The 20,777-nt window shown below is 48.6% G+C and overlaps 1 protein-coding gene and 1 long non-coding RNA gene across 2 annotated transcripts; one reads left to right on the top strand and one right to left on the bottom strand.

Annotated features, from left to right (window-relative positions):
- Positions 1-2,984: 2,984 nt before the first annotated feature.
- On the top strand, positions 2,985-12,082 carry GUCA1B (guanylate cyclase activator 1B). The gene is made up of 4 exons (XM_090026212.1): positions 2,985-3,188; positions 8,202-8,351; positions 11,001-11,115; positions 11,944-12,082. The coding sequence occupies exons 1-4, from the start codon at positions 2,985-2,987 to the stop codon at positions 12,069-12,071; spliced, it is 597 nt and encodes a 198-aa protein (XP_089882338.1). The 3' UTR covers positions 12,072-12,082.
- Positions 12,083-12,365: 283 nt separating this feature from the next.
- LOC149853656 (uncharacterized) lies at positions 12,366-18,554 on the bottom strand. The gene is made up of 5 exons (XR_016439001.1): positions 18,389-18,554; positions 15,113-16,478; positions 14,307-14,502; positions 12,999-13,068; positions 12,366-12,492 (listed from the first exon to the last, which is right to left on the bottom strand). It is a non-coding gene; the product is annotated as an uncharacterized LOC149853656 (long non-coding RNA).
- Between the last annotated feature and the right edge of the window lie 2,223 nt (positions 18,555-20,777).

Here is a 20,777-nt window from a genome sequence, read left to right as displayed (position 1 = left end):
GCCCTGAGGCTCAGTTTTCTGATCTGCGGAAGGTGACTAAAGCTCTCCACAAGTGGCAGTGAGTTATCACCTTCATTTTGGACATTTGTGACTGTATCATGACTATCGCAGCAGTAAAGGTTAGCACATGCATAAGCACCTGCAGAATCGAGGCTTAAATTTATCGGAAACTTCATCCCTGCGCATGCGAAGAGATATAGCTTGGGTTTCTCTGCACCACGGTGTCCTGCTGCACTTCAGGGAGACTGACCTGGCATTTGGCTAGGGGAAAGTGGCTTTAATCTCTTTGGGGACCCTGCCTGCACTCATACATCTGCTCTGCACTCTTGGATGAATCAGAGCACTTGAATACTCTTGACACCTGGGTATGGGCCTGCAAGCCTTCACCTATGTGTACCGTTCATAGGCTTCGGTGGGGCAACTCTCATGTGCAAAAGGACAGCGGGAGTGAGAAAGACAGGCCTCTTTCACGCTATCTTTATAGCTCTCTGGTCTCTCTGCAGTAGCATGTGCCTACTTCAACTGTCCAACCATGTTCTTCCAGAACATTACAAACCCCTCTTTCCAGCCCAGACTGCACCCATCAGCTGTTAGTTTAATGCTTATGACCCTTCTTCCTATTATTAGCACCTGTGGAGTCCATTGTTTCCAGTTAAAGCTGCCCCAGTCCTCTTAAGAAGGAATCCTATCCGCACATCAAGATGGCTTAAGCACATTTATAGAGACAGGTCACTCTTTTTCACCCCAGCTATCACAGAGAGACAGATTGGACTCCAGACCTGGTACAGAAATGTCGCACACAGAAATGAGGGCATGATCTTTGAGAGGGATGCGCTAGACTGTAAGCTCTCCGGTACAAGGCTCCGTGTTTTCTTCTGAGTCCAAAGAGCGCCTGACTTGAAGGACTTTGATCGTTGATTGATTGGGGTCCTTACACGGTATCTTTATAATCAGAACAAGAGATAGCAATTGCGTTCAAAGCAATCAAAGTTCTTTCTCTCACTGGGGTGGGCTTTATCAGAGCATGAGGTACACACAGATTTGGGGTAAATGTGGGAGGAGTTATTTCTTGTTCAAAATATATTTTTCTTTTTCTAAGAGTATTTTATTTTTCTCATGTAGGAATTCTGTTGTTGTTTTTTCTTTTAAAATCAGAATCTCACCTACACACCAGCAAGAGAGAAGGAGCTACAAGCACCTAAATCAGTTTTGCCACTGGGATGCGGATCCTGAGGCATTTAGGCGTTTGGGGCAATCACATCATCGCTCCAGCACCCACTGTCATAGCACGGCGTTATGTGGATACCTGCTGGTGGCTGCTGCACCTGTGTTGGGTTCACATGCATATTTGCACCTGGGTACACATTTTTATGGAAACAGGAGCTTAGCAGCCAGATTCTTTCACAGTTTTCTCTGGTTCTGTCTTCCCTCCCATCATAAACAGCTCAAGCTCCCTGGCAGGCTGGGGCATGCACATCTCAATGGGAGGTAAGAGCAGTGTCTCACATGAGCCCAGAGCACATTCCTTTCACTTACATGCAAAAGTCAGGCTGCCTCTTGCCTGTTCGCCTGTGCCAGCTTGGATGTCTAGTGACTCAGCTGCAGCAGGAGGAGGAAGAAGGGGCCCACTCAGACTAGCCTAAAGGCATTCTCCCAAGAAGTGGGACGTGTACTTGAGAGCTCCCTCAGACTGAGGAAGGGTCTCCCTCTGCCTAGGTGAAACTTTTGCTGTTGGGAAAAGGCAAGTGGCTTCACCACCAGTGTGGGTGATGGAAATGTCCCATGTGCTGGGCTGACCCCGGGGTGTCCAAGCTTTGAGGAGTGGGACTTCAGACACTCCCCTGTGCTTTGCACTTCCTATTTCTTCACTAGAAGCCCCCCGTGCAGTCTACACTGGCCTTTGGAGATAGCTCGCTCTCTCCTTTGACTATACGGGGAGCCTCAGCACCTAATGCTACTAGTTACGATCGCCTCCCTAGGGGGAGACGCCTCATTTTTAGGTGTTGCAATGATAAAATGGAGCCACATGCTAGACCCATCTGTATGCTGCCCATAATTCCCACTGATTTCAGTGGGAATTTGGGACCGAAAATCCCATAGATAGGATTTCAGAAAGCAATATAATGCATTCTTAGGTACATACATCGCTTTAAAACTATGGCCCTGAGGCCCTTTATAAAATGGGTCTCCAGCCCCTAAATCACTTAGGAGCTTCTGAAAATGTTGCCCATGAGCTCATTTTCAGTGAACGAGATTTTATTTTTAAGTAAAAAAATTGCAAAAGACTGCAGTTATTTTCTTACCAAAACTGACCTATTTTGCAGTCCCTAAAAAAGGAATATAGTCTGCTATTTCCAGTAGTTTAATTTAAACTTTGACTATCTTATATGCTTCAAAGGAAGCCTGGAGTATCAAAATCTAGTAGGTGTGTCAGGGCTGAAAAACTAGTGAAAAACAATTCTCAGAATCAGGGAAAAGTGGTGTGCCTGTGATGTGATAATGGGAATTGAGGCTTTCAAATTCTTTGACATGGAAGTATTCATATTAGGAAACATTTTGATCCTGCCTGAAGTCTGCTCCTGACTGAGGCGCAGCTTTGGAACATCTGAAGGTCTCTCTGAAGCATACGTGGGAATCTCCTAATGATCTTAGTTATTTTTATCCGAGTCTGATACCACGTTGCACTGATTTAACTAAGCAAACTCATTCCAGGATCCTCTAGCGAGGCAATGAAATCATAAGGGTGAAAGAAACCGGCGGGAAGGAGGGAAAAGAAAGACGAAGAGAAAGATTAAAGCAAAAGGAGCAAAAGGTGGTTAACATAACATTCAAAGCAAAGGCGGAAAAGAATAACCCAAGAAGAAACAGAAGTAAGAGAACAGAGCTGAAGGGGGGGAAAGGAACCATACAAGCAACAGGACTTTTCTGCATTTTTCTTTCCTTTTCTTATCCCGTCTTTCTTTCTCGGGGTTTTGCGACTCAACATGGGACAAAGGTTCACAAACGAGGAAGGGGACCAGGGAGATATCGATGTGGCCGAGTTGCAGGAGTGGTATAAAAAGTTTGTGGTGGAATGTCCCAGTGGGACGCTCTTCATGCACGAATTCAAACGCTTTTTTGGAGTCCAAAATAACAAGGAAGCTGCGGATTATATTGAGAATATGTTCAGAGCCTTTGATAAAAACGGGGTAAGTGTCCTAAATCGAGTAGTGATGCAGGCCAAGTAGACCAATGACTATTCTTGTTTTCCTTCTGAAGTATGGCAATTGTCTTGGTTCACTGTAACACATTATTATTTTTTAATGAAACTAAAGTCAGTGATACATTCGCCAAGGACAAAGCATGGTGGCCCCATAAGGACCTTCAGTGCTTCCCATACCTAACTGAAATTGCCCCATTTCATTCTGACCTATATCTGAAACCTCAGACCCAGCGAAGGTCGAAATATTCTCTTACACATGCCCCAGTTTGGATTGAGATGCCTTGACAGTTTTGCCTAAACTTCCTCAAACAGTAGAGCCAGAAGAGGAGATAAACTCTGAGGAGTTATTTTCCTCTATGAGAAGTTATTTTTCCCTCGTGGTACAGAAGGACGTACAGTGAATGAAGGTGGAACAAGTTTCCTACATTATTTCTGCGCATTAAAATGTCCAAACTGCTGCCTCTCTTTTTGAGAAACTAGTGCTTGGAGTTGATATATAGCAAGTAACGTAACTTTTCTTGGGCTGTACCCAAAGTGCACCAAAGTCAGTGGAAAGAGGCATTTGGACCAGGTCTTGTAAGAGATCCTCACAGCAAGTATTTAATATACAACTAGCTCAAAGCATGTGTGGACAAAATAGGAGAATGCAGCGCTCTGCTCTCAGTCCCGCTCAAGCACTGCCCAAATTTGCTGTCTGGGGACTAATCCCGTGTTGAGATTATCGTTACCGGTTCAGATTCAAAGCCTCTCACTCGTTCTAAATAGTTCTTAGCACTGAAAGTAGTCCCCCTGATCTCACCCCTCACTTGGCTTGCAAAGCAAGGTGGCAAAATTGTGCTTGTTTGATTATTTATCTGTTATCCAGCAGAAATGTGCAAGACACAAACCGCGCATCTCTGCCCTGAGGAGCTTCCACATACTTGCCCTCTTACCGCAAGGGATTTTTATTGCCGTGGCAATATGTGGCCCTTGATGATGTCCACTGCAATTAAATGTCACCCCGATGTTCTAATATCACTATTCATAATAAGCCAATAAAGGGGGGTTTTCGTTTGTAGATGCATAATTGTCAGGGGACAGTATAGGAATCTACACTGGGAAGACCAACCTGTCTTGTTAATCGCAGTTATGTTATAGACAGGAAAGACATTTTTACGGTGCTCTACATGCCAGTAATGGTGGGCAGGAGGAAGTTAAGCAATATTTGATTTGAAAGGCTCCAGAAGTGAGAGGTGGTTTGAATAATAAAAACGTTCTGTGCCTGACTGTCCATTGCCTTGCACCTTGTGTCATCTATTGCAGAGATCCAAAGTGGGTCTAAAATGCTCCTGTTCCTACTCGGTATCATTTTCTGCCCACCATGTATTCCCTTTTTGCTGGTGAGATGACAACCAGCGCTAGATCAGCGGTTGGCAGACTTCTTAGTGCGTACTCCCTTCCACATTTACCAGTCGCCTGTCTACCCCTACCAACACGCGCTTTATATTTTAAGTCCTTAAGTGCCAATTAGTATGATAATGAAAATGAAATTTGCCATTACACAATTTCTCCTACGTACCCCCCGCCCCCCCGAGACGTCTTGCCACGTATACCACAGTTTGGGAACCCCTGCACTAGATGACACAAGGTCTCTACTTCTAATCTGTTGCACTAACTGTTAACGGTTGCCACCATTTTAGACAGGCAGGCAGGCAGGCAGGCAGACCAAAAAGACAGACAGGCAGACAGGATGCTCGAAGAACTGCAAGGAAGTTTTGCACTGAAACGTAGTGTCAGTTCTGTGTCCACCTCTCTCGGGCTCATTTGAGGATCCCAGCCAGAGTAGTGTATGATGATGACCATATGTGTCTGTCCGTGGGCACATCTACACATGCATATTAATGCAGCCCAATTACTCTGGAGCTTATTGCTCTGGAGTTTATTGCTCTCTGGCACACAACGTCATGTGCGCCTGGGGACTGCAGCATGTTAAACCAGATTGGAGCACCCCAGCTGGCAGGGGGCCTGGGGGTCAGCCTGCCAGCCCCGGGCGTGCTCCTTGAAGCTCAGCATGCTGTGGGGAGCAAGCAGGGCACGAGGATGCTCCAGTGCAGGGCTTGCCACCAGGCGGTCCCTGCACTGAAGCACCCTCCTGCCCCGGCTAGCCTGGGCAGTGTCCAAACATGCACTGCTGTGGGGATTTTTACTCTGCAGCAGGATAGTACTTGTCTTTAGTAAAAGTACTATTCTGCTACAGAGTAAATTAGTTTACCTCAGCCTATTAGAGGGCACATGTAGATGCATGCGTGGCATTTACTGCACAGTGAATTAGTCTGCTGCACAGTAAACATCTCATGCAGATGCACCTGCTGTGGAATAAAGGGATGCTCAACATGGGCCTTGCATTAGACACAGAGGTCCCAGCCCTACTTCCACTGAAATCTTTCTGCTGTGGTTCCAGTGTCAGGAGGATCAGGCTCAGAGAAAAAGGTAACAGAAGAAAACCCAGAGAACAGAGATTTTGGCCAATCCAATTGGGCTTAAAAACAACTTCCTACAAACCCCTGCTAGCTGCAGCTAGCTACCACTACAGCCACGTGGAGGAAAGGGGACCCTGCAGAATCCCACTCGTGTCAGTAGTCTGGCCATCTGTGTGAGCCGAAAGGTGTGTTTGTCAATGGGGGTGACTTTAGTTAAGTTTTCTATAGGTGTCCGTTTGGGCGCTAGCAGTGGGCTGATGCTGCATGGGTGCACAGACTAGCTGCAGCGAGGTAAAAGGGGCAGGGATTTACCGTGCAGGAGCTGTATCGTGGGAACTGCCTCTGTGCACATTCGTACCGCACGCTAGACGAAAGCTGAAGCCCTCAGTGGGAGAACAAGGTACCTACTTGGTGTGCACGTGTTCCGCGTTTGCCTAACTCGACTGAAAAAAACACCTATTTTGCAGGGACCGTGTGACTTAAACACATACTTAGATTTCAGTTAATTAAATTAAGTTGCTTGAGTTGTCTGGCACCAAGGCACATGCTAAATTAGACAGTTGCATTTCTCTGGTTTAATGTTTTCTAGAAATGTTCAGAATTCTTAAAGCACGCTTACGCATTTATTGAGATGTTACACTGAGTAACAGCATGGTTTAGTCCTTATTGTTATAAACATTGTATTACATGTCCTTCTGCACAGAACCCTGACCTAACTTGCCAAAACAGTAGTTTTTGAAGCTCAACCTGGGGCAAATCTAAAGACACAGAAGGAGTGGAGGTCCCCTGAAATTCAAGCTCTGTAAGCATCTCAAGCATAACATCAAATGTCACTAAACATGTCTGGAAATGGAGGCCAGAACCTGTAATTTGACAATGCCCCTCTTTATTGTGATATTTCTGTAGGAGAATACTTTTTCCCCCAATCTTGCCTGTGATCATTTCCATGGGAGGAGACCCTGGCATGTATTATAGCTGCTTTAGGTCCCTCTGGTAGAAGCTGGCAAGCATAAGTCTTTGCCAGGTTGAGTGATGCAGGGGTGTAGTTAGCTCCGTCGGTCTGAACTCGAGGGGCAGCCTGGGCAGATGCAAGAACAGCAAAGCGTGCACCTCTAAAGGAACCAAGGTCCCCACTTGCAAATGCAAATCCAAGCAAGTCCATGTGACTACAGCAAGGTGCAACGAGGAGCCTGTGTGCTGTCACTTTGAAGATCAGCATCATGCATGTCAGTTCTGCAGTGGAAGCATATATATAGTTCCTATTAATACTAGCAGATCAGCATGGCTATGAAAGGGATGTCAAAGCAGATACCTTTAATAACCATGTAGTACCAGTGGGTACATCTACACATGCGCTTTAAGGTACAGTAGCTTAATTTACTGCGCATTAAAGCATCACCTAAAAACCTGTGTGATTATGCTAATGTGCAGTAAAATAGGCTACTGTACATTAAGTATCACTTTAAAACCATGCACATTCATTACTGCACATTAAGATCACCTGATACACATTTTTTTAGTACCTCACATTGGAGGTACTAAATTTAATGTACATTAGAAAAAGTGCCTTCATGCACATGTAGACAAACCCAGTATGCCCAATACATTGAGCGCGAGTGTAAGAGAATGTTTCTGCCATTGTAGTGTGCAAAAGCATAGAAAAAACAGAACGCACGTAGCACCCCAGACCATTTAGTCTTCCCACCAAAACTGTTACAGGGATGGGTATTAACAAGCGATTTCCACTTCCAGCAATTCAGAAATAAAGATTATGCTGCCCTGGCTAGGTCTTCCTTTCCCCATCTCTATCCTGGTCCCTGGTCATTAGCTAACAAGCCTGTAAAGCTAGCATTATATAGCAGGGTTTCCTTGTGAGAGAACTGTTGCAGGGAGGAAACAGTCCACAAATGGGAATACAGATCACTGAAATTCCTCTCCAGACCTTTACATCAGATTTCCACATGGCAAGGATATCACATCTTCACTAGACCAGTGAGCCACCCCGTTAATTGTTTTGTAGACTAGATCATGGGTTATCTGGACATTGTTAACATTTTCCCCGTGGCTGGAAATTCAGCCTGCTCCACAGTGATAGTTTCCAAACACCAGGGTAACAGAGGATGACATGCAGTTCAAAGGCCAATAAATGGCCTATGTGGTCCTTCAGTCCTACTTATGCTCAAAATAAGGCTTAAATTGGAGTCAGGCTATGAGGAGGGATTTTCCTCCTTCTGGAAATAAATAGAAAACCGTGTATTTGTTTTCCTTGTATTTTTCCTTTAAACAAAGTTACATGAGAGATGAGAAAGCCACCAAACACCAGAAACCTTCATAAAATGGAAGAATAGATTCACCAGCAGGCCCCACATTGCACAATAAATCAAGAGTCTTGAAAGTGCCTCCTTTAGAAAAGAAAGGAAGCACATAAATAGCCCCATCAGCGAGAGTAATGTGGTCGCAGCTTTGTCATCCTGGTTTTACACACTTCCATCGGGTAGGACCAACCCAGGCTCCATGTGCTTGTCTCTCTGTTTCTGCAGGATAACACCATTGATTTTTTGGAGTACGTGGCTGCGTTGAATCTTGTCCTACGAGGAAAGCTGGAACACAAGCTGAGGTGGACGTTCAAAATGTACGACAAGGATGGGAATGGCTGCATAGACAAACCTGAGCTCCTAGAAATAGTCGAAGTACGTAAGATTTACCTCTGTGATAGTAGTGTTTCAAAGACCCTTCCAAGACCTGGGAATGGTATCGAGGACAGACTCTGTCTCAAAGAAGTAACAGTCGGGGTAGACGACACGGTGTGGAAGAAGAGATTATCATCCCCTGTTTCACAGGGAATAGGAGCTCCGGGACATAAAATGCCTAGACAACACTCATTACTAGCCAGGGAAACCTAGGGCAAGCACCTTGAAATCCTGACCCGCTGTGCAGTTTGACTGCGTCCATGTTACTTACTGTTAGCAAGTGTTTGCACAACTGAATTTCATTCCTGCAAATGCCTAGAGAAAAGCTATTGTCTCTATGCTGATCAGCACTTACAGGTGTGGCAGGTTAGTCCGGCATGAGCAGGAATACCCCTTCAGCACTGGGCCTTCTCCTCTATTTAATTTTTTTCCGTTATCCAGACAGCACCAGAAACAATATGATGTAATGGAAGTGACCAAGTCATGGGATCGTAGGGAGGCAGGGCTGGAAGGGACCTCACAAGGTCATCTAGTCCAGCCCCCTGCTCAAAGCAAAATATCATGAATAACAACGAACGAATAGTCAAAGTCCAGAGCTCATGGAAACTCAGTATTTGAAATATTATGGAGTATATTATCAGTAAAACACATATGGAAAGGGAATATGGCCAAGTCTATGTAGCATGGGTACACGGTATGGGTATTAAGCCAGGCAAAACCAGCTCTCCTTTGAAGGGGTTAAGGTGACACCCGTGTGGTCTAGCTATCGGGTGCTCATCGCTGTTGCACCTGAGCCCCCGATTCTCCTCTGGGAGTGTCTACACGATCTCTCCCCAGCTGTGCAGCCACTTAGTCCTTGCAGCCGGCCTGGTAAGTAGCTAATCACTTTGCCACGAAAACCAGCTGATCCTTCTTGCTGAGTGAGTCATGAGCAGTGGGTGTGACAAAAAGGCAGGGGCAACGTGGGGAGGGCAGGGAGTCCTGGGCAGGTTCAGTCTGGGTTTTAAGGTCAGCAAGAAATCGGGCAAGGCTCCATCATGTCCTTGCTACCTGCCTAGGAAGATGCCAGACAAAACCCTTCAGCCTGATGACCAAAACCAATATAAAGAGGTCTTTGTCCCAAGAGTGGCTGGGGCAAAGAGCTAGCATTAGCAAGATACATTTGTGGAGGGGAAGCAGAGAAGATCTGTTTTGTTCTGGGGACAGAAAAGAGAGCAGAGGCGCCGAGCGGCACGGTGCTTTCGACTACATCGCTCCTCAGCTGAGGTTGGCCAGACACTTTATCGCACTAATGAATCCCCTCTTAACCTGAGATTACATTAGGGGCCTGTCTAGTACTGCTTCTCATGATCTGGACGAATGTTGATGCTCAAATGCAAGGTCATTATCATTACTGAGCTTTTCTACAAGCGCTGCTGACTGAAGTGCTTCTGTGGCATTGGTATGCAAAGGGTCTGTTCCCACCCAGGCTTAATTCGGTAGCAAAAGCTCCTACTGACTTCCACAGGAGTAGGATTGGGATCAGCACAGCACTCAGTGTAGAGCAGTGCTTCTCAAACTATCTGGTGTGGCGGACCCGCAATTTTTGTTCCAGTGGGCCAGGGACCGGTGCCCGGTTCAGCCGGTGGCAGCAACTGCCTGTAACAGCGCGACACAGGTGCGCGACCGGCTGTTTCTTTCTCTTTCCTCACCTCGCACGACGTGACGTTGCCTGGAGCGTTGGAAAGTGCGAACTGTGCCGCCATGACGTATCAGTGTTACGCTTCTGAAAATATATGTATTGCTTTCCTGGCAACTCGCTGCAGACCCGCAACCGGTGGCTCGCGGACTGGCACCGGTCCGCGGACCACCGCTTTGAGAAGCCCTGATGTAGAGGACTTTGCTGATATTATTATTGCTATTGGTATGGGCGTCATTGTTATTACCTTGGTTGTTTGTTAAATCTTTAATGTTATATTCTTTAACAACAACAACAGTAATAATAATAAGCTTGACTACCTATTGTCCCACACCTTGTGTCATCACTTGCACCTGGCATAAGCAGATGTAGCATACTTTTCTCATGTGGTGACACTTTATATCCATCATGCACTCATTTTTGTCTGATTAAAACGATGGCAAGGCCCCTACATCCAATAAGCTGCACTATATGTTAATCCTGTCCATTTTTAGATAGGTAGCTAGACAGACAGATAGATAGATCGATCTGCCTCCCCCAGATCTGTCACGGGCAAGTGTGGTCCTGAGCAAATGATTTTAACTTCTCGGCATGAGTTTTCCCACCTGTAACACCTGGGAAATGACACGCAGCTGGTCTGGGAGGAAGCATGGAGTTTAACGAACGTGTGCAATAGACACAGGCAGGTAGCAGATAACATTAGCAGCCCCCTTATATTTTTACCTCTTCCTCCCTCGCTGCGGAGTCCACACTGAGATGTAAAACAAGTATGAACTCTGTGAGAAGAAATGGGACGTTTCCCTCCTTTTCGTTTGGGTTCGTCAGAGACCCACCGGGGCACGCCTCGTGTCGGACACCTTTACCAAGCTAGTCAAGTTAGCAGCCTTTCCAAAAGGCCTCTACGTCTCGACTGCTGTGTGAATCGTTGTGCCTGCTAGCATGTTTCTATTCATAAGCTTCTTTCCTTCCAGTCTATTTACAGGCTGAAGAAAGTGTGCCGGGCCGAGATGGAGGAAAGGACTCCGCTGCTCACCCCAGAGGAGGTTGTGGAAAGGATATTCCAGTTAGTGGATGAGAACGGGGACGGTAAGATGTCTGTGGTTCGCATCGGACTCCTGCTTTACACAAACACACCTCAGCTGGCCAAGCCCATTTTAACCAGAGTTTATTGATAATCAGTTCAGAGGAGGAGGATCGCCCTACTCGAATTAGACTGACTGGGCCACGTTCCGCTTTCTTACATTAGGACAAATCTGAAGCCACTCCATCAAAGCCAACAAGGAGTGGAGGAGAACGGTTCCCATCATCTTAACATAACAGGATTTTAAAGTGGAAAATATATTCCCTTTTATTCTATTCTGTGTTGATTTTGAAACTGGACCCGTCCCAGTCTCTGAGGTCATCGGTTAGCCCCAAAAGGCCGTTGTCCTGAAACCCTGGAATAGTCCTTATTCAAGCCTCACATTAGCAAGAGTTTGCAGAATAAGCCTCACACGTCTCCTGCTATAGGAGGAGTTACGTATCAAATGAACGTGCTACTTAATCTTAGCCAAAAGCCTGCGATGGGTAGGTCTGACCTTTGTTCTGGCTGTTTGGCCTCGTCTGCAAAGGGAAGTTGCCCAGTCTATAGCTATCCTGGACTAACTCCTCATCTGGACACTCTTGCAAAACACAAGCAACTTCATCTGAGACTAATTCACCGATTTTGCAAACTACCCCTTACAAAGGGGGTAGTTTCAGGCCCACCATGTTAAGGATCTTAAGCCCAGCCCATAATAAGGTAACCCTCATTGTTAAGTTTTCATTTAATGGACAGAATATTATTTTTACTTGCTTTTCTCTTCTTCCTCACGTCCCTTTCACTTCCTGCTGCACTTTCCCTGTCTGTCTCTTTCTTCCTCATTTCTTCTACAGGGCAACTGTCCCTCGATGAATTCATCGATGGGGCACGGAAAGATAAGTGGGTGATGAAGATGTTACAAATGGATGTAAGCCCTGGAGAATGGATCTCAGAGCAAAGGCGGAAAAGTGCTTTGTTTTAATAGAAGCCAGTTTACGGTGTGGCGGGAAAGGTCTGATGCTGACCACACTGATGGTTGTGTCACTTTGAGGATGTCATCACCTGCTGCTGGTAACTTTTCCTTCGTGACATGATCTCAGCATCCAAATGAAAACTCTTGAGTAGCTCAAGAAGCCATATTTTTGTATCTAAAACCTGGGCACTGAATGCATGGGGGACTGCTGGAGACTACTGTCGACAATGAATAGGTCCCTTTGTGTATATTTCCTCCCGGTTCATCGGCTCACGTTTCTGACTGCACTTTAAAAGGAACTAACTTCTGCCAGGATCTTGCAAGGGATAGTACTCTGAGCAGGGCTTGCTAGTCAGACAGCACAGCAGGACTGGGAGGATGCTTCCCTGCTGCAGTGGAATTGCTTTCCTGGTAGCTCAGTGTGCAATGCCTGCAGAGATATGAACGTATCAAACCCCCAAAAGCGAAAAACAGTACTTTGATAGCAGACTGAACTTACTCAGGAGGTGTACTATAGACCCCAGCATGTGTGTTTGAGTTATTTAACAAATTATGACAAGTATAACTGCTGCTAAGCCAGCATCATTGGGTATCAATATATCCTAATCCAAAACGGAAGTTACATTACAGCTAGCGATACAGTATTTTCTCTACTGGAAGCCAAAGCTGTATAAACAGTACACGAAACTATATCATAAGCAAGAAGTGTATATATTGGCAGGGCAGATGGAGTACACCTCCTTTTCATCTCCCATTTCTACAGGCCAACCCTGCTCCCTATTTCTAATGTAGCCACTGATCCAGGGCTGATTTCTTCACACACTGGTTCTAGTCTGAAAACACTGAATTTGTAGACGTTTCATTGCCACGAACGGCAGTTGGTCTCTGGGAAAAGGAGTGGATGAGAGATCAGCATTATTCTTGGCAATTATTTACCTTAATGAGAGCCCCAGCACCAGTTTAGCATCATAACTCATAGGATGACACACGTGCAACTGTAAGTAGTCTGCAAAATCAAGATAGTGAGTTTATGTCAGAGTTTTTAAACTGGCTTTGCAGCCTGAAAAACTTCAAGTCAGAGAAAAATCATTTGCAAGTAGCCTGGAAACTGAATGTTTGTAAAAAAAATGCAGCTAGCTCTGACAGACTAGATTAGACCTGCTACTTTTTTCCCTTACAGGAAAGTAAGTCAAGCCACTTTCACAGGGATATTTGCAATCACTTTCTATTTTTCGTGGCCTTTTACTGCAACGAGGTTGCTACTCATTTACCCAATGGTTTGCTGTCCTGTGGATTGACCGGGTTTTTTTAAATTCAGAGAAACGGGGACATAAACAGAATAGGATGCGTTCTGTGCTGCCGTTCAAGTGTAAAGCATAACTTTATGCACTTTTGGATTAATCAGATGCTGTGTCAGCCCAGCCGACAGGTACTGTGCAGTAGCAGCTCAGTACCACGTCCCCCAGTAGCTGGCTGAAGTGCGATTGTTTGGCCAGACCCTTGTGCAGTGGGTGCATCGTTCCCGTTTTAGGGGTCTATCAGTTGCAGAGATACTCCCCCATGCGGGGGGAAATACTGGGAACAAACACCTCTAGCACTGGAGCAAACTAGTTAAGTGTGGGTCAGTCCAGACTGTGGATTAGTTGTAAACAGTTTAGAAATCCTGGGCCAGACTTTCAGCTAGGTGAAAAGGCGCAACTCAAATCCCCGCGCTGATTTGTGTCAGCTGAGGATCAGGTTCGTAAATAGGATAAGCTGCTATGAGCTGAATGTGGTGTAAGTTAGACTGCAGCAATTTAAACAATCTTCCACTGACTCAGTCCCACTCACACACACAGAGCTTGACTCTGCACTCCCTCACGTCCTGCATGCACGGGCATTTACACAGGCCAGGTTTTAACTTTGCATTGGTTTTGTACCAGTGTAACAACCGGGTTTATCTGCACAGGGTAGTTACCGGGTGTAAATTTACAGTGCACTAGTGACTCTGCCCAGCTCTCCCATGGGCCATTCTCAGCGCATGCTAAGAGTGCCTTTGTGCGAGGTGCCTTACTCCCCTGTGAGAGTGGAGCAAGGTACCTTGCACTTAGCGTGTGCAAGGAGTGTCCACACAGGGAGATCGTGCAGAGCAGCAAGCACGCTGTAAATGCAGCCCCCGCGGCCGCCCCGTGTAGGTGGAGTGACTCCTGAGTGACACTGGACTTTATCCAAGGCTCATTCAAGTCAACGCTAGTTTACACTTACCGATGAAATCTCCAGCCTTTTCCAAACAGCAGAGGAACAGCTTCTGATTAGGAACGTGCAGGTTTCAAAGGCTCCGGTCGCCACACTCCAATTCAACACAAATTATTTTTCACTTCTCCACTCTGTTTTTCATTTTCTGTCAAGTTTACACATGCTGATATTTTAGTCCTTCTTAAGCTTCCTTAGGCCACTCGCCCTGTCAGAGGAACATGAGGAGAAATGGTTAAGTACTTCCAGCACAGATGACCACACGCTGGGGCTTTCTTGCAGTGGGCACCCTCGTAGAATCAACATTCAGATTTTGTACCACTTGGATTTAATAAAGACTATTTATTTAATAAGACGGTATGGTTTCTTTCTGTTTGGTTTCATAGTTTCTAGGGTCGGAAGGGACCTGAATACATCATCGAGACCGACCCCCTGGCACGGCAGGAAAGAGTACTGGGGTCAAACGACCCCAGCAAGGTGTTCACTTTTGCATTGGTTTTGTACCAGTGTAACAGCTGGGTTTATCTTGCCCCTTGGGATGGAAGTAGTGTAAAGCAGGGGAAAATAAGCTAGCTAGGTATCCCAACCCAGAGAGATCTCTGAGTCTGGAAGAATAGACAAGGGAAGTGGTGGGAGCCATGTTTTATAACTAGACGGCACAAGACTGAACAAGGAAGTGGCAGAGGGTGATGCTACTACTGCTGGAAGACAGGGCAGGTAAGCTAACAGGACCGTCCCTCCCTAACTTCTGTGGCTCGGTGGGTAGCAGGAGACTCATGAGATAAGTACCAGTCTTACAGTTGTGATCTGCTACTCACCAAGCTAACAGCAAACGAGACGGCCGCTGTCGTAGCCAGCACCCTGGGGACCAGACCAGTAACCCCCAGCGGCAAGCACAAGTCTGCAGTTTGGCGTCAGGGAGTCAGCCTCTAGAGCCAGGGCCGTGCTATCCTCATGTGCTCTGGATCAGGAACCCCGCGCACCCAGACCAGCAGGTGACCTGCAGGCAAAGCCAGCTCTGCACACCTCCCCCTGGTTCAGCCAGTGGCGGGGTGTACTCCTTTGACTTGCCCAAAGCATTTGCCTTGGCCAAAAATAAGAGCCGCCTGTCTGAGGTGCAGCGGCCAACCTGTGAACTGCCTAACAGGTGTAATGTTGAATGTCATGTGCTGTGATGCAACAGGAACTGAAGCTCCCAAAAGCCTCCGAGGGACTCCAGGAACGAACTGCAACGTGGACGACAATTCCCAGAAGGCGGCAGGGGACGGAGGAAGCAGAAAAGCAGGAACAGCACGGGATGCTGCAGCTGTGACGCGTGGCCAGAGACTCGGCAGGAGAGGCAGAGGCAGGACTGCGAGCTGCAGCAATGGGGAGCCCTGGCAGAGGGCCGTTAAATGCTTTTGGGACCAGAGGCTAGTTGGGAGCCATCCGGAGCTGTGGGAGGGTTGAAGGTTTCTTCAGTGTTTATGCCACCGTGTCAGCGTCCCCTCCACGTTACTTGTTCTTGGGTGATTTCACCACAGTGTCAGTGTTTCTTACCCGTTATCTGCATCCTAAGGGGCTGCACCTTAATGTTCATGGTTATTCTCCTGTGCCTGTCCCCTCTCCCTAACCCATTGGCTCATGACCCTAATCCCTAGCACCCCTTATATAAAAGTGGGAACTTCCCTCCCACTTCCCCGTGCCAGGTCCCGGGGTTGTGAGGTCTGGCACACAGGGACAAAGGCAACCTTTGAGCTTTAGCCAATTTATGAGCTGCTAATGGTGGCCACTAAATTATTTTCAGGGCACACACCACCCTCCAATGGAGGGAAGTCCAGGTCAGTAGCTATGCAAGCAAAATATTCCCTGGCGACAGCAGGATTGCTCTCCAGCGACCAGTGCCCGGCTCCGAAGTTGGGGTGTGACTGCATCTTGTGTGCTAGTTCAGTGAGCTCTGTGGACTTCCCCGAGTAGATTTGGCCAGCAACATTTAAAAATCTGAAAGTTTTTTTAAGTCATGTCCTTTAACGTCACTCTTATGCCGGTGAAATGAGGTTTAAAGGAGAAAGGAGAGACGTGGGTGGCCTGCGGTTGGCTGGTCTCCACAAACCGAAGTCCCTGGGTAGACGGGCAGCTGTGACTGCTTCTCGCAGCGCATCGCTCTTCGCGCATCTTCCAGCGTGAGGCCTTGGCGAAGAAAGGCTGCTCAGGGGAAGAAGACAGAGAGCTGCTTAGATCTTTTATGGTATTTAGACACTGGCTGGGAGGGGAGAACAGTCTCTACAAGTAAATTCTGGCTAAAGCAAGAAGTAACAGGCCTGATTTTGCACTCCGTGACACCAGTTTTAAAGTGGATGCGGTGGAGGGGAGACTCCACCCTGATCTCTTGATCTCCTTCTCCCCTCAAAGGTGCTGCCATCTCTTGTCAAAAAATCATCCCGGAGAGACCCCCAGTGCTAAATTACTTCCACTTACCCCCCCAGGTCAGCTGTTGATGTCCAATACTTCACCTAATCCATTTTCCAGCCTTATGGCCTGACTCAGATTGGATTTGCCTGATCCGATTTTTCACTGACCTAAATTGAGGAGCTGGGAGGTGGGTATCAAGGCTCGGCAATGACAGACACCAACTGACTCTCTGAGCTGACCCCCTACTTCTCTGATGCCTGATTCCCCTCAAATTAGACAAGACTGAGGGTGAAACAAGGTGAGAGAGTCAAAAAGTTCATGTGAATGAGGCATGGGGGAGAGGTGGCAGAGACCAGCAGCCCAGAAGAGCCACTTACAGGAGCATCACTGAGCACTACATAGCTTGTGCGAGGCTGCTGAGCCCAGACAAAACCCCTGGTCCAGGTCAGATGCAGACTTGCACCTTGGAGCTTCGTCTGGTAGGGCACAGGGGCCAGATCCTCCGCTGGTGCAAACCATCAGAAGTCAGTGGAGATGAGGAAGAAGCCGCCTCCATTTGCAGAGCACGGCACATCTTAGCAGCGATGAGCGGGCTTTAGGAAGCATAAACCTGCATTAGCGACAGCGCGGCAGGGGATACACAAAGCCACCGCTGCTGACTAGCAACCGTAGGGCCTGAGAAAGGAGCAGGCTGTGGTCAGGGAGAGAGATGCACCTGCCCATGTGTTGTTTAAGGGGCTCCCGTCCTCATCCCAACTCCTGGCACACGCGGCCTGAGTCTCGGCGCTCGGGTGCATGGGGGTGGCAGCCGCCAGCCGCCAGCCGAGCCCCTCTCCGTAATGCATCAGGAGCAGCAAATCCCCTGTAGAGAGTTTCATGGCAGCCTCTGCCTCCTAAAGGAACAGGGTACCAAAAGGGGCCTTTTTTTTTCTTTTGCATTTCACTCGCACCAGCCTCTGTCGGTTTCTTCTGGCTGCTTTGTGTATTTCCCACCCTTCGCTGAGACTGAACAGTGGGAAGGATGCAGGGGAAAGGCTTCCTGGGTGAGTTTAGCCCGTGAAAGTGCTGGGAGGTCGGGCTGGGGAGCAGCCCGGGTCTGAGCTCTGCTGTCCCCCAGGCTCTCTGACCCTGAGGCCCAGATTCACTTCTGAACGCAGGGTGCCCAACAGCACGCTCTGTAACGTCACAGAATCAGACAATGAGGGTGTGAAGGGAGCTCGGGGGTCACACCCAGTCCAACCCCCTGCTCCAAGCAGGACCAGCCCCAGCTACATCACCCCAGGCACAGCTTTGTTGACCTGGGCCTTAAAAACCTCTAAGGATGAAAATTGCACCACCTCTCTGGGTAACCTGTTCCAGTGCTTCCCCATCCTCCTAGTGAGAGTTTTTCCTAATATCCAACCTCGACTTCCCTTGCTGCAACTCGAGCCCATCGCTCCTTGCTCTGTCCCCTTCCACCACTGAGACCAGCCCAGCTCCATCCTCTCTGCAGTCACCCTGCAGGGAGCTGAAGGCTGCTATTCAATTCCCCCTCGGTCTTCTCTTTTGCAGAATAAGCAAGCCCAGCTTCCTCAGCCTTTCTTCACAAATCATATGCCTCACATGACTTTCCAAATTTGTTTTTGAAATGGCCATGAGACAACTCCCTTCCTCCTAATGCTGCTTTGAGCAGGAAGAGCCAGAACTCAGGACGTTAATCCTACCTGCGTCTTACACGCGGGCTACCGCCATTCCTCAGAGGGCCTGAGGGATGAGAGTTGCCTTGCTTGGCTGCTGCAATGCGGCTCCAGGACAGATTCGTCATCCATACGAGTGCGTGTCTACGTGGGGGCAGTATCCTGACCACAAAACACACCTGGAAGCGGGAGAGCTCCAGCAACAGAGGCGTGGGCAGACAGCTTTAGCGATCTCACTAGCATCCAGAGGGTGGCATGACTGCTTCACTGCAGAGACTCGCTGCGCAGGGTAAAACCCCAGCGGCAATCTCATTGCTTTGTGCTCCAGGCATGCAGACATCCCAGCTCGAGCTGTACAGACGCATAACAAGAGACGTGTCCTGCCCCAAAGAGCTCCTAACTTAAGCCTATGGTTTGCCAACTTTTCAGAGCCAGGCCCCTGCCGTAACGTGGTTTTGGCACCCGACTGACCTCACTTTGGTGGCTCTCAACTAGGTGCCACCACCGCAGCCAGGTGACACAGCTCCACAGGCCTTGTGCACACCCGGAGAAGCAGCTGCCCTTCCCGCAGTCCCTCCCAGTCTGCCCCCCACCTGCCCCACGGCCCGGGGGAAAGGACTGGGAAAGGCCACGGCAGAACCTCTGCCTGAAGGAGGGTGTTTGTGCCTGAAAACTTGCAAAGAACATTTTTTCCCCACTATTTCATTGGTCTAATAAAAGATACCATATCTACCCAAAGGCGCTTGCCTGTTCATGGCAGGACCTGGCACTCCTGCCTGCTTTAGGTGGATCAGATTGCGCTCTCCTGCCTGCATTAGAGGTTTAGGTACCGCAGCCCCGTCCCAGCCCGGCTGTTCACGAGGCACGCAGGTGTGACAGTGCCTCTGTGCTGCGGCCGCCCGAAAGGGTCTCGCGGCGCCCCCGATGAGAATCACCGCTCTAAGCAGACACGACGGACGAGGGGCGCGAGGACGGGGCTGTTATTTGCCACCAGGGAACCTAGGCACTGGGAGACCAAGGGCCAGGCTTGCCAAGATGCTGACAGGCCCCTTGTGTGATTTGCAGAGGACCCCACTGAGGTGACCCTGAGCCACTTTGAAAATCCTAGGAGCCTCCGTGCGTTTAGAAATCGGGCCCCAATGACTTGCCGTGGGTCACTGGGCAAGCGAGTCAGGGCTGGGAACGGAGCTGACGTCTCCGAGTTCCTGCCCGCGGTTCTTGCTGAACCAGCTCCTCGAAGCCAGTCTGCCTGGCCCCATAAATAACCGAGATGACATGGCTGGCAGCAAATCCTCCAATAAAACTAGCCCAGCAAACAGGCGGGCGGATGGCTCCTGAACCGCCCTGAGCATCTGCTGCCGTTCTCCAGGGCGTTACTGGACACACGAGTTGGGGCGAAGCGAGTCCAGGGCTGATCTTCGGCTTTTTGCTTCTTTTTGGAGCCATTGGGAACGCTGCCCAGGGCTCGGAGGGCGAGCTCATGCCGAGCTGCCCTCGGGACACACCACAGCCAGCTCCCCTGCAACGGGCTTTAGAAACTGCCAGGTCTCCACCTTCAGAGGTGCCTGATTAGACGCAACTTGGGCTTCGCGAGGGCATCAGCTTTCCAGGAAGGAAATAAAGACCAAATTTCTAAGAGGCCTGGGGTTGAACTTTGCCCTTCAGCAGAAGGGTAGGGCACACCTCTCCAGCATTTCATGCAGACTGTATTTGAGAGTTAGGATAGCGGAGGAGCACCAGGACCATACCCACCGCCTTTGACTGGGTGCTGCTTGCAGCTGGGCTGACTGGGGCAGCCACTGACACAAGCCCAGAGCACAGCTCAAACAGGAGGTGTGGGAAAACAGCCCGATCCCAAAGAGCACGGCTAGCACCATCACCTACTGAAGGCAGAGATCTGCCAGGTCCTCACACTAAGGCAAAAGTCAGCTTCCAGTGAGCTGGTCCTTTAATGAAATCCTGGGCTCAGCACCTTTGCAATTCTCCCAGGCTAGGGGCATGATGAGGCCACTCCCCAGGGGGTATATAAATGAGCTACTTGGCCCAGAGGTAGTGGGGGAAGATGGTCTTTGGGGTAGGGGTTTTAGGGAGTTTGCCAGCTGGGAAGAAAGGGTCAGGGTTGTAAGCTAGTCAGAGGCTGAGAGGAAGATGGTTACCAGCTCAGGCTGCAGATGGAGAAGGGTACTATGAGAACAGATGCAGGGCACGGCTTTACTCACTGGAAGCTAAAGCCAGCAGAGTCCTGCTACATGCTGAGGAGCATAGCTGCACTCAGCGAGCCTTGAAAAAACAGGGGAGTCAGCGGCAGCATCTACCCCGGGCTATTTCTCAAGGCACCAGGCCTGTCTGCCTCTTCTGCCCTCTTCCACAATGGCTCAGCCCTAGCAAGCTGAATGGGGTACCTCTGCACAGCAGC

The sequence above is a fragment of the Crocodylus siamensis genome, chromosome 13 (assembly GCF_052110815.1).
Source record: "Crocodylus siamensis isolate JL-2025a chromosome 13, ASM5211081v1, whole genome shotgun sequence".
Lineage (NCBI taxonomy): Eukaryota > Metazoa > Chordata > Crocodylia > Crocodylidae > Crocodylus > Crocodylus siamensis.
This window is presented reverse-complemented; position numbering and strand designations above follow the sequence as displayed.